This window comes from Neopelma chrysocephalum, unplaced genomic scaffold (assembly GCF_003984885.1).
Source record: "Neopelma chrysocephalum unplaced genomic scaffold, ASM398488v2 Primary Assembly neopelma1_96770, whole genome shotgun sequence".
Lineage (NCBI taxonomy): Eukaryota > Metazoa > Chordata > Aves > Passeriformes > Pipridae > Neopelma > Neopelma chrysocephalum.
Genome location: NW_020925414.1, coordinates 135,959 through 150,265, shown reverse-complemented (window position 1 = coordinate 150,265; position 14,307 = coordinate 135,959). Strand labels below are relative to the sequence as shown.

The window sequence follows — 14,307 nt, the reverse complement described above, 5'->3', positions numbered from 1 at the left end:
AGGTTGGGTATCACGCACCGGTAAAGACGATGAAGCAAAAAACAAGTTGTCTGAAAATGTAGCCTGGATTCTGGTGTTATATGCATTTTCTTTTTTATTTCTCAATTTCACGTTGAACGTTAGTCTTCTGTTTTTGCTGCTAACAACAAACTGTTTGCTGTTGGAAAATAAAGTCCACTGTTGTAAACAGAGATACTAGAACAGCTGTGGATGAGGAATATGTGTTGCCTGTAGTCAACAACAAATAACAAGCATAGCAAGACATTTCCTACACGCTATGCAGTTAGATGCTCTCCTTTCTAAACCCACTGGCATAAGAAATTCTGTATTGCTGTTCCCTATAACCAAATGAAGATAGTGTCTTCTTAAAGTGCAAGACCTTGACTTTGTATGGTCAAAGTCACTTTGCTGAATTTTCAAGGGCTCTACCCTGGTGGGAAGGTGGGCAAAGTGGGCAGCAGACATGGACAGCAGCTCCAGGAAGAGGTAACCCTGTCTCTGTGTACTGTACATATGGACTTGGAATATGTGCTGTCCTGCATAGCCCACTGCAGGATCCTCGCTGCTCTCCCATCGTGCTCCCTTTCCCAAAAGCAGCCAGTTGGACGCAATTCTTCTGAATACTCACTGCATCCTCATCTCTAAGGTACCAATACTTGGGCTGGTCTAAGCTGACAAGAGTCCTAGTTCTATATTTGTGTTCCTATCTTACTTCTTTTTCCTTGTTTAGATTTAGATAAAAATGCCATTTTTATCCCCGCTATTTCTAAGTAGATATTGAACTAGAAAGGCGCTTTCATCTAGAAATTGATCCAAAGCCTACAGACAAACTGACTGGTGAAAACCTAATACTGCACCCTAGCAATTCCACTGATTCAGCTCTTACCCATCCTCTGCCTTCCGCTGAACATTCAGATCAAGATCACAGATACAAAGTTCATCTTCACCACAGTCTTTAACAAAAGGAATCTAGGAAAAGCAAAAGCATTTCCTTAATGACAGGGCTCAACTTTTAACATTATCTGCAGACACTAGAGGGCAAACACCTTCGAAGTAAAGCATATTCTTGGTGTGCAAATAAGAAAATAGCTCTGAAGGACATTAAAAATTCTTGACACATGAACAAGTTAACACTGAGCAATGTTATGCTACATGTCAACAGATCCAGAAGAATAGTTACAGACAGGTTATTGTTAACCCACAACGAAGGTGATGTAATCAAATTAGTCCCAACTCTCTGTTTTGTACTCTTTTATTGTAGGATAAACTGACTTAAAAGAATGAATCTGCCATTAACTAAAAGTTTACATCAACAGTGACACGGCTGAACCAACATGCACGTTATGCAAAGGTGGCTGATGTCTGTGTGTGCGATCAAGCTCGTGTAATGCAGGCAAAGGTATAAAAGGAATCAGAGGACACCTCCAAATGTGACTTAACTAGAATAAAAGTTTTCACTTGCATGTACCTCTTTTTGGTGTTTCATGGATATATATAGTCATGCATTTCTCAACAGTAAGTCTGCATACTTACACTATAGGCCACAGATGAAGGAGAAGATATATCAAGGACAGGGCTGGAGGCAGGATTTGCAACGCCAATGTCAACGCGCAAACTAAGTGAATTCACTGCATCCGAAGGTTCCTGTAAAACACATGGTTCAGATGATAGCTGTCACCACAGAAAACAGGGTAAAACTGGCAATTCTATTGTAAATTGAGAATGTGTAGTAAAATCATACTTCCTCTAAACAAGAAGAAACAACAGTTTAAAGCTTTATTTCTTGATGAAAATAATTTTACGAAATTGCCCAGTGTGGGCTCCTCTATTCCAACAGTTTTCAGTGCCATTTCCATGACTCCATACATCAAAGTCACTTCTGGGGCTAAAGAACATGCATATTATCTGCGGCTGTAGGAGCTGGTCCTCAAAAGCCATCATTCATTCTCATGTGGCTGCAGAAGTCAAATTCCTACTCCACTCTGCCTTACCATCACAGAGAGCAGCTGGGCCTAAGTGACACTAAAACACCATATACTGCATGTTTCCTCTTTTTCTTACTACTGGACGAATAATCTTCTAGCCCTGTGGCTCATGGTTTCACAGGGCACTAAATGTGATCAACAAGTCAAAGGTACTTGTAAAGCAAAGCAGGAATTGAAGTCCCCCACCTGACCTAGCATCACGCAGTGAGGCTTATGCAACTCTCAGGACTGTGTTTGATCTTTGGTTCTAGAAAAAGATGGAGACCTGCTTATTTTTGTTTTATTCCTTGTGTATACCTTGGGCTAAAATGCACTAGAAGTCTTCCTGAAATATTGTTGAAATTATGGACTATGGGCTGTGTGTTACGCCAGAGGTGAATAAGAGTTCTTAATCTATCCTAAAAATCTGTACTGAATTTGACAGTTATTAGTTTTTACAAAATCATAATCTTACTAAGTATTTTTCAGTTGGGACAATTTGGGAAACATAAATAACTGTGTACACCATGCATGAAATTCACCTTGCAGACAAAAAATTAATCAATGTCTTCCTCTGATCACTTTTGTTATGCAAGACTGCTTGCAATTGCACTTACCTGTACACTGAAGACTTCATGAACACAATTCTCTTCATGACGTACCACAAGATCCCTCTGCATGTACCTTTCATTATTTTCTTTGAAAAACCCTCTAGAAGTCACTCTGGAGGACTGGAGATCTGCATCCAATGTTACATTGTACTTTATAGCTACAAGAAGAATAACAGTACATTTTTTGCTGAGTACAATTGCCTGTGATCTCATTACTATGCTGAATATTATAATGACCAGGCTTTTTAAACCACTTTAAATATTTCACTTTTTTCATAGCTTGCTAAACGCAGACCAGTCTCAAAATGAAAACACTTTCTCTTGTGTTTTCCAAAGCAGTCAAACAGGTTTAGATCCTGATATAAGTTCTGATCCACAGAGAGCACATTAAATGGCAATCAATCCAGTCGCCACTACAGATGTCTGAGCCTACAGCTCAGGCAAGAAGCCAGTCAGCAGGGCCAGGATTACTCTAGATAAAGGGGCCTTGCAACAATATCGCTGAACTTTGAGAAGACTATAAAGAATCTGCATTTTCTCCTCAATCACATAATAATTTCTGCCATCTTCTCTCCATGTTATGACTAATATGCTGCTGGAAGTTCATCGTTATTTTATAGTTCACAATCCTGAGTTCCTAAAGGCACTATACATAGCACTGAAGCAGTCCAACTGGTGCTATCTGTGAGGTTTAATTTAATAGCTTCATGAGAGGCCACTGCTGGTCTTAAGAAATATTCCCTGTCCTCTGAAAACAAGAGCTTCCCCGCACTGACAACTGCACTGAGTTATGGAAAACATTTTTTTTTCTGAATAGAGTAGAAAAGTCTGCAGTTTGCTGTTGAAACCAGCAGACTGAAAAAACCCTGCTTCTCACTTATGACATTTTCTGGGGATTGCTGAACAGCAAAGATACAGCTCTCCTTTATATTGTTAATTCCCCACTCTTGAAAGATTATGGAGCCAGTCATGAAAGTAGGTCTTCAAAACACTTGCTCAGGCACTTAAGTTTTATACTGATTTTGCCATTCCTGACATTCAATCTAATATATCTTTAGACTTTCCACTTCTCATTTGAATAATGGACTTCTGAGGAAATTAATATAAGACAAGTCACTGAAATACTCTTACCCACTTGATTATTTCTCTTAGCAGGTCTAAATGTAGCCTGAAAACATATTTTGACAGTTACTTCTGTATTCTTGTTCAGCAGACTGATTTTCTCAGGTTTAAATGAGGCAATTATGGACACATTTGCAATGCTTCTTGACCTGAAAAATATTTTTAAGGGTTACATGGGGTTTTCAAGAGTACTGTCTATTACTATCTGTAAATGCCAGCATTGATTTTTTTGTTCCCAATGTAAACTTCCTTTAATGGCACTGGTAAAACTAATTTTCTTTGCATATACTTGAATTTTTTTATAGAGTAGCTTTCAGTAATGATAATAAATAATTTACCATGTCAAATTAAGGGATAATCAATGTCTTTATCTTAATGCTCTATTCAATCCCTTATGGTATCAGAGAATGAAGCCCTTGTCCTGTTTTCCAAATAAGTAACATTTTGTTCCTTTAGGGAAGTTACTGAGCTCCTCTGAGAAAGTGAGAAAGGATAATTCTTCGATTTATTTAATAACCTTAGTTTTCAAAAAAACTTTTATTTAATTAATCAAGATTTTGAAAAGCAGTTTCAAAGGAACCCTGCATGTAAAAATAAACACTTTAATCAAAAGTGAAACTCATGAATCAGCCCAAATGCCAGAGTGACAGAAGAATGAGCATTCTCATTAATCAAATCTAAATAAATGCTGGTACTCCAAGGACCATAACTTTCTTCGATGAAATTCCCAGCAGCAGTAGCAGTGGACAAAGGTCTAAACTGACCATTCATTTTTAATTATCTTATTTCATTATGAAAGAAGTAGCAATTCAGTGATGGCTTTCTTACAATGGGGAGCCTCAGGCGAGAAGACAGGCAGCAGACAGGAACAGAAACTCCATTTGAATTTAGCTTCTCAGTACTTAGGGAGGCAGACGATTTGGGTTTTGTGAAACCTTTCTATTTTATTTTGTGAAAGTACTCAGATTGCTGTGGCAAAGGCCATGTGCCCATAAAAATGAGTTTCTCACAGAAATAAGGGTCAACTCTCTATTACTGCTCTCTGTCCTTACCCTGAAAGACAACTGTTTCCCCCATATCAGCCTACCAGTCAGTAAAGGTCATACAGGTTGTGTGGGAGGTGGTTTTACCTGTCTCAGGCTCAACTATCAAAATTATACTGCTGAAGTACACAACCTGCTGTTACCATTACTCGCAAGCAAGCCCTATTCCCTCTTGCTGCCCCTTCCCTCTGGACCAGTGTCTGCACAGGAGCAGTGGGCAGGGATGTGTCCTGGCTCTCCCATTCCTGGTCAGGTCCCCACAGCAGGCTCTACCACCTGGCTTCCTCCCATATGCCCTGAGTCTGCCCCCTGTGCTGCCTTTGCTTTTGATGCTTTGATGACAAATGCTTAAAAGAGATTTAGTCTAATGCTCTTTTTTGAGCTAGGTAAGATAGCAGAGATGAGGCAGTAAGTGCATTAGTTCTGCAGACATGGGATGAAAGAGCTTTTTCATTTGCTTATTTTCCTGTTCAATTAACTAAATGTTCAACTTGTATCTGAATCATTAATCATTTCCTTTCTAAAAAGAGTTTACCAACCATAGCAGAACCACATTTCCATCAGCACCAACTGATACATCACTTATGTCATCGTCATCTAAGTCTCTATGGCCATCTACTGATCTTCCAAAGAATTGGAGCTGTTGTCCAAAAGCAGAATCCGATCCTAAAATTTTCTAGGAAAGAGAGTTTGGTTACCAAGTTTGCCAAAGCATGCTTAAGTCAGTAGATAGCAGCCTAAGCAATAGATTTTCACTGATACTCCCTGTATATACAATGTATTGTTTAAACAAAATGCATTGTGGATGTTTCCTCAGATGCTTTTTAGCACTTCTTCCTCCTCTGTTGGAGCAGACAATGGACTAGATTTTTCTATCTTGGGAGTAGTATGCTGACTGCTGTATGCCAGACAGTACTTACTGGAAACTTCTTCCATCTACACTGAGCAACTCTTAAGAACGTGAAGCTTAAGAGGACTTCTAAAAAATACTTCCTGCAACCAGAAAGTCTGCATGGAAAGTGATAGTGCTATTACCATTATAGCAGACACAAAGATCATTGAAAGACTTCCCCTGGGAGCTGGGATCTATCTAATCTTCATAGCTATATATCAACCCTAAAAATGTGAATAATGGGTATCAAAAACAAATAGGAAATCAGCTGACTTCAGTCTCAGATATCAAAAATGGTAAGAGGTTTAGACAGAGTATCTTGCAAATGCTTTTTCTCTGTATGGTTCAGTTGTAAGCATGACAACATCAACATGGGTATGATGATAGCTGAAGGAAGGAGAGGCACAAAACTTGAAATAAGCCATGAGAATAACAGTACTCCTTTAAGAGGATGAAACACTACCCAATTAAACCATAGAAAAATCTTCCTTTTTCCTCTAGCAGATCTAAAGGCACTGATTATTATGCAAAATTATTTACCTGAGAATATTTGGTACGTATAGTCTTTTGAAATCCATTGTAAATATAAATTGCTCCAGAGTTTTGGTTTTCCAGTGGAGCACCTATTACAACATCATTAAAGCCATCCAAATCAATGTCTGCAAGCACTGCAATCGCTGATCCAAAGCGTGCATTTTCTGACCCCTGTGGACCTTTCAAGAGTTCTTGTTGATCCAAAATTCTCTTTAAAAGTTGAAAAAGAAGAAAAAAGGAAAAACACAGCTATCATTGCACCAGATTAGACGTAGGAGCAGTATCTATGTGCATTGTTTTTTTATGTCTGTTTTCCAGTACATTTCCCTTGGACAGCTCAACACTGAATTCCTTCCCCATTGTATTGCCCATTCAGTTTGCATTATGTCTCAAAGTCCTGGCAAGAATTACACAGCAAAATCAAAGCATGCTATGCAAAGTACTAGCAGCAAATATAACCATATGTATGAAGCTTAAATGCTCTCGCTGTCCTCATCTGACTGTTCTGAAAGTTTCACAATACATTGAAAAATACAGTTTCCAGTTTTGGATTACCAGTTTTTATGCAGAGGGAATGGAAATTATGTAACTGGACATCATTCTTTGAAACAGAAATGGAATTTCCTTACTAAACTAATGCAAAAAACATGTGTCCAAATGGTAAACTCCTGACCTCTCCAATGCCAATGAAGAAAGAAAGATTGGAGATCTTTATAGTTAAATAATCCCATTTATACTAGATTAAATGCAACTCTGGCAACAGTGTTTTCACCTTTAACCTCAGTTATTTCACTGTGCTTAAAATTTTAGAAATATCAACCAAGTTATTTATTAAACATGACTAGAAAAGTATTACTTGCGCAACACGGACAACTTGCAAAAACCCATTATTCAAAAAAAATTTTAAAAAATCCTTCATTATTCTTAACTTCCAAATAATTTTAAACTGAACATTTGACAACAACTAAAAGTTGTAAAATAGTCTTCCAATTTATTTGGCTTTCAAAAGACAAGGAAAAAAAACCTTTCATTTTTCTTTTCTTCCATATTTCATGTCTGATACCACAGTCACAAAGACCAATGTCAGCTACCAGCAGTACCACCTTCAGCTCCTGCATCGACCTTGAAATTGCCCTAGTGTAGTTTCCTGTTGCTTCAGGATGGTCTGACTGTGAGATGCTGCTGAAGAGGATGGTCCTCCCTCTCTATCTGATTGAAATCTACCTAGTAAAGAGGCTATGGTCTGTTTTCTCTGATGGATGGCAAATATTAATTTACTTTGCATATCCAGATATCCAGTGATTGAAAGACTGTTCAAAAGTGGCAGAGGGCTCAGGATGTTTAATATAGATATTCTGAAAACACCTACTACAGGTCTGAATAAAAAGCACTGTCAGTCAGGCATGAGACAAATAACACAGCTTCACTGAACAGAGGAGACAACAAGAGTAATAATAACCATCCAATATCAGAGTCTATGAAACAATGCAGAAAACTGGTAGAAGAGCATTTCTTAGAACTGCTTTGGGAATACTGTCAGGTGTTGAACACATTTACCAAAATCAAATGGCAAATTAATTAGCAAAAGCCTTGAGCTGGGTTTTTTTGAGATATGGCCAACCCCATGCTCTATTAGTGTAAAGCGCCTATCACAATGCCTGACACCAGGACCAGGGAGACACTGAAAGCAGGCCCCTGATCATTAACAGTGCTAGCTACTGCCTTGCTTATTGGCTCCACTTCGATCTGTTCCATCAGGCTAATTCCCAGATTACATGCACAAGCAGTTCTGGGGAAAGCCTGCAGCTGCTACTGAAAAGCACAACAGGTGAGGTGGCACTGGGAAGGCCTCCACCCATGGTCTTCTAAAGAGTTAGGCTTTGAACCATTCACCCCTGCCCTTATGCGACATCCCAGGAAAAGCACATGCTCTGTGTCATCTTAGAAAAAATATCACTTGAAATATTTCTAACACTTTGAAAGGATTCACTGAAAGTGACTTAGAGATACTGAAGAGTCCAATGGCCTCTTAGCATGCATGTGGCAGTCTGCCTTGAAAGAAGTTAGCCCTAGGCAATGCCAGCTTGAGCCATTGTTACCTTTGTGACAGAAAACATGTACACTCTTCCTTCTTCTTTCTTCAGGTCATTCATAAACATTGGTGCACCCACAAGCAGCACATCTGTCACAGAATCCCTGTTGATGTCCACTGAACACACCACACTGCCAAAGTAGGAGCCAATCTGAAATCAGTAATAAATGGGTCATGACTGTATGTGACCCATCTGACTCAGAAAATTTACATCCAATAGTATTCCAATATGACTGAATGAAACTACTATGTAACTATATTAATTGATGAATGAAATTACTATATAACATAGTCCAGTGTTTGAAGAATCTTATCTTTACCATGTGTTCACTGTTTCTATCCAGTAGCTGCTGCTATGGCTTTACCACTAGGCAATACAAATGCCAACAGAGAGTAAGCTATGGGAAGTATATTTTTTATATCTGTGCACATGAACCTACCCAAGCTTTGATCTACTTTCACACTTGTCTTACAGATGAAACCAAACTCACTGCTCTTCTCCAAACAGACAAAAAGAGATTGAGTTTTCAGATCTCTCTTTTGATGTTGTCTACTTCACAACTTCTCAGGCAGAGTGGAGTTCACTGAGTATCTATATCCCAATTAGAATTGTTGACAGAATGATACATTATTTAGCTTTGTACATTATCTTTTAACACTAACTGATTGACTTCCTAAAATACTCTTTAGGAGTTACAGTTGACCTTGTTGAAATAGTATAGTGGCAGAGAAAAATGGATTCTAAATGCTTTGCAAGAAAGTGGAATTTTCAAAACGAATTACAATTTACTGCTGGGTCAATAAAAAGAGATGCCTAAAAGTCTGCATTCATGACCAAAATATACTTGCCTGCTCGCCTCTTTGTGACTGCACAATTGCAATGTTACCATCACTGTCAACATCATAAACCACCACTCTGCCAGTGTAGTTGGATCTTGGTGCTCCAGCAACAAAATAGACGGAGCTCATAGTTGAGAGAACAGCAACAGAATAACCTGAGGTGGAAGCCAACATTTAACATGTGTGAGAGACCATTAATTACAATTCATCAGTTGGTTATCCATAAAGGGCAGAAGATGAATCAGTCTGTTATGTTAATCACAGAGAATGATGCTTTCAAGATGGGAAGTTACACAGTCATATACGCATAAAATTTGCAATATACTTCTGGACAGAACAACGACACACAGATCAAGCTGAAACAGGTTTGCAGAATAGAGTGTTTTAGCCTATTCAGTAAAACACAAACCACAGAAATGTCATGCTAGTGAAGTGGATAGGAAAAAAAAGCACAAAGAGTATCTTTGGAAAAAAAGAAGTAAAAAGAAACAGCCAGCCTTCAAACTAGGGAGGAACACCTAGCTTCTGCAAAGCTTGCAGTGCATTTTCCCACAGCTTACCAAACCACAGCCCAGTGCTTTAGCTGAACAGAACAGGCAATATTAATAAGCTTGTCAGCTGAAGGGTTGATTGAACTTCTTTTAACATTTTAATCCTCATTACCATTATTCTAACATTATTTGCTTTCAGGAAACATCATTTAATACCTGAAAATATTTTAAACATGTACTAGCACTATAAATCTAGCATTAGTACATACCTCACATTTCTGTGGTTTAATTAGAGCAAATTTGTTTTTAACAGTAGAAAACCAAATCATTCTGTATAAAGTCCATAGTCAAACTGAATAACAAAATGCCAGTGATTGTACAGAAAATGCAGATCTTTAGCAAGCTGCAGGACAATATGAGGAACACAATCTAAAAGGATTATGCCTTGATCTTTACGTATATCAGTCTACTTCATATTTTCGTTCAGACACTGTTTTTCTAGGGTGAGAACACCCTTTGTGACTAGAAGTTCAATGAGCAACAACAAAACAAGATTTTATTCTGCAATTTAAGGACACACGTTCCCAACTAATATAGCATGCAACCATTTGAAGTGAGAGTGCAGTGCAGAACAGGGACCAATCTAGCAAGCTGTCATGTGGTAGCAGCTCTTAAACTTGTGCTCCCCCAAGCTGGTGAGAGAGCTGGTATGGAGAGCTCCTAGTGGGGGACAGAAGGCGGAAGGGAAATGAAGAGACAGAAAAGGCAACAACATTGTTTTCTCCAAAAAAGACTGAAGTAAATACTCTAAAACTGCCATGTGGAGAAAGGAAGTGACCTGACCTTTTAAAAACTATTATACAAAGGAAGTAAGAGAAAGTCTGAAGAGGTCACACATGAAAGAAAGCTACTCCTCGTTAGGTTGGATTTAGATTTATTCATTGTTTTGGAGTCAAGTAATGCTGCATCATAGGGAAAAAAAGAGTATGTTAGTTGCAAAAATAGCATCTTATTAAATAACTTTTGGGAAGTCACAGGTGTTTAATGTAGTAGCATATTCAGGGATAAATCATCAGAGCAGGCATGTTGAAGGTTTGCAGAAAACATTTTAGTGAACTGAGAATACAAACTGACTGGCTTTATTGGGTCACAAAAATGTGTCAAAGAATACATATGGGGATTATAAATAAGACCTCTATTAAATGGTAGCAATATTTCTAAAACTATAAACTGAACTGGAAAAGGCCAAGAAAACAGCAAGCACACATGAAACAACAGCAAGTCAATCAGCTTCTCATCCACATGGAACTGGGGAAGAACACACAAATGTAACAGAAGGGACCCATAATGATTCACTAGGCAGTTTTTTCAAATCCCATGATTTCTTATGCCTCTGTGACTGTGGTGGTTTTGGCTGGGATATAGTTAATTTTTTTCACAGCAGCTGGTATGTGGCTGTGTTTTGGATATATGCTGGAAACAATGTTGACAACAGAGGGATGTTTTAGCTGAGCAGTGCTCACGCAAGGTCAGAGGTTTTTCTGCTCCTCACCCCACCCCACCAGTGAGGAGGCTGGAGGGCACAAGAAGTTGAGAGGGGACACCACCAGGACAGCTGACCCCAGCTCACCCAAGGGATATCCTATCCCATATAGCATCAAGCTCAGCATATAAAGCTGGGGGAAGGAGGAGAAAGGGGGTATGTTCAGAGTGTTGGCGTTTGTCTTCCCAAGTCACTGTTACGTCTCTATCTCAACCCACAAGTTCACTCACTTTTACTGTTCTGACTCTATCCCCCATTCCACCAAGGGGAGTGAGTGAGTGGCTGTGTGGTGCTTAGCTGCTGACTGGGGTTAAACCACACCGGTGACACAGTCTGATTTTTTTTCAGTTTACCACATTGGTATGAGTAGAATTTAATAACACAACAAAGACCTCATTCAATGAACTGTTGTCCAGTAAATTAAATACTTTTCAACTGAAAATTCTTTTCATATTCTCAAATCAGTTCATAACAGGGATTTGGCTAGAAGAGAATTTTCCAAGTACTCTTCTATTTTAATTAAGCTTCGATAAATTTCCAAATTTGTATTTCAGCCCCTTACCTAGATATGAGCTATGATTTCTGTCCTGTAGAATCTTCTCAAACACATGGCTTGGAAAGGTGGTGACTCTGTCTGAAGATTCCTGTACTACTGTTCCACTCCAGTCATAGGCCCCAACAGCACCCAGCAGCAGAACATCCTTTAAAAAAAAAAGTCAACATTTTAGAACTACATGATTTAGAAAAAGTGTGAGCAAAGCTCAAGTTATCACAGATAATTTTCTATATCACTGTGTTTAAAGCAGTGATGTACAATCCAAAGACTGCAGGCAGTTGACTGGAGCTGCTTACAGTTACCACTTTGATGCAGGACTTCACTGCCCTATTAAGAGGGATTATCACCCATCTCCTGCAAGAGGATAAGTGACCACTTTAGTTCCCACGGCATTGCAACTCAAGATAAAATGGGTTTATTTAAACACAATTTCCTAAGTCTGTCCACCCTGGGGTTGGGCTTGCTAAGGCAATGCTTTTATGCACTCATGATCCTCAGAAGATTGAGGATCATGCAAACAAAGCTGTAAGAAAAAGCTAAAGCCCCCTTTTTGACAACAAAAGTGCCAATGACAGCACACAAAAGCTGATAGATACAGGATAGCTACAAGAAACATACAGAATTTCATTCTTTATGTGAGGAGATGTTCTTGAGAGAACAGTTAAACCTAAACTCCAAATTAACATAGCTTATTATACAGAATACTTCATACAGAAATACTTAGTCTTAGACTTGTACACAGAAAACAAACACAGTTTAGTTTATTCAAATTATTAAAATTCTTCACTGAACTGAGATACTGTTACAGAAAACTACAATAAAACTGGATGTGTAATTTTCCTGAAGGAATGTCCAAATGTTTATTTCCTAGCATCAAGTGCTTCATAATTTAAAACTTTAAATTGTGCAAATACGAACAACTTGTAAAAATTATTTAATTCATCTTTAAGGGCTATAAAAAAGAAACAACCTTCTCGTATTTTCACTTGAAAGCTTATTGAACCACACTTGAGTTTTACAAAGAGGACCTATTTGGTCAAGACAATCTTAAAATTTATTAGGGTTAAATATATCCAATTTTTGTTCTTCCTAATTTCTAAATGAAATATGATTTAAAGAAATATTATTAATTTTATAATTAATAAATTATTTTCAGACTCGATTTATTTATATTTTGGTGACTTCCCAGAAATATACCAGCCTCACAATATAGTTTCAATTCTTCTGAGTTATTCAACTCCAAGATACAAACATGGAACAATTGATTTTTTTCCTGCTACATGAACTCAGAAATCATGGAAATCATTGTATTAACACATCTCAAAATCATTAAATGAAAGAAACTGTTATTCAGTGTCACATATTAATATATATTTTTTCATTTTAGAGATATACACCATCTATTAGTGGCATTCAAGTACAGGAAAAATGAAAAGAATAATTTGACATTAACCTCCTTGTAAAAAAGATCTTAAAATTGGACAATGTGCTTTATTACTCTTGTTTTGTTGCACTCATGTCTACATAATTACATCTACTCGTATCATTAAATAGTTATATTCACATACCTTTTTTTGTGAGTAATATGCACTGAAGCCCACCTGTGACATTTCCATTTGGAAAGTATCACCTTGATCTGTACCTGGTAAAACAGATGTCCACATGTGGTTAGCCCTTTACAGCCACACAAGACCCAATCTTACTGCCTCTGAGTTTAGCTATATAGGGACTGTACATATCCACCAATTCTGCTAAAGCATTTACAAACAATGGAAATCAGAGCTGATAAACTATAGAAAATTTGGAGGATTTAACTGGAAATTGATAAAATGGAACCATAATGCTATAAATCTCTTCCCAAAAAAGGCAGAAGATGATGATAAAGATAGTCTGGATCGGCTTGCACAGTCTTGTCACTGTGGCTAATCTCTTTTTGTGTTTCCTAGGAAGCATTAATAATACACAGAAATTAGCAGCTTAAATGACTGTGTAGTCACAAGTTTCAAACAGAATATGAATGTTTATTGTCATATAGGACTTATGAAAACTGTTGTAATTGTCTTGAAAAATACTGTGACATCTGGGAATATTTCCTAATCTGGGAATTCAATTCACGTACTCAGGAAAAAGCAAGATAAGGAGCTCAACCTATCCTCTTGCTTTGACTAGCAGCATGGGACCAGTAAAGAATAGATGGGGTGACAGAGAAAGGAAGTTCCATCCTGAGTACAGGAAGGCTGCAGCTCATTAAGGAAGGCTAGGGCAGATTACTCGACTTCAAAGCAAGGTCTGAATTTAAATTAAAATTTAAAAGCTGGCTTTGGGGGTGACAAAGTGTCTTCGAGTCACCTCTGCAACACTTCCTCCAAACAGTACACAAAAGCATGGGGGATGTTAGGGATGAAGCCTGGTAGGCATCACACAGATTGTACTACTGTAGCTTTTCAGTTCCTAAATCAGTAAGCAAGTCTTCTGATTTGTTTTTTAAATTTACAGTTGCTTAGCATTCACAGAGGTGCAGCTGACAAGCATAAAGATGATGGTAATAGTTCCAAATACATTTGGACACATACAGACAAACCCCCATGCCTGAAGCCCATGATGAATTGATAGAAATTT

At 38.0% G+C, this 14,307-nt stretch overlaps 1 protein-coding gene across 2 annotated transcripts in view; it reads right to left on the bottom strand.

The window, feature by feature from the left end:
• The window catches only part of ITGA2 (integrin subunit alpha 2), a 68,795-nt gene that overhangs the window by 17,191 nt on the left and 37,297 nt on the right, over window positions 1-14,307 (bottom strand). For both annotated transcript variants that reach the window (XR_003538523.1, XM_027709321.1), the window contains exons 10-20: window positions 13,257-13,330; window positions 11,695-11,833; window positions 9,108-9,253; window positions 8,266-8,409; window positions 6,173-6,376; window positions 5,280-5,416; window positions 3,707-3,846; window positions 2,582-2,733; window positions 1,534-1,644; window positions 887-969; window positions 19-157 (exon numbers count right to left, since the gene is read on the bottom strand). Coding sequence is in view for 1 of the 2 variants with exons in the window: in XM_027709321.1 (XP_027565122.1) it covers window positions 19-157; window positions 887-969; window positions 1,534-1,644; window positions 2,582-2,733; window positions 3,707-3,846; window positions 5,280-5,416; window positions 6,173-6,376; window positions 8,266-8,409; window positions 9,108-9,253; window positions 11,695-11,833; window positions 13,257-13,330 (1,469 nt within the window). In the remaining variant the exon portion in view is untranslated. The remainder of the gene's footprint in view (window positions 1-18; window positions 158-886; window positions 970-1,533; window positions 1,645-2,581; window positions 2,734-3,706; window positions 3,847-5,279; window positions 5,417-6,172; window positions 6,377-8,265; window positions 8,410-9,107; window positions 9,254-11,694; window positions 11,834-13,256; window positions 13,331-14,307) is intronic.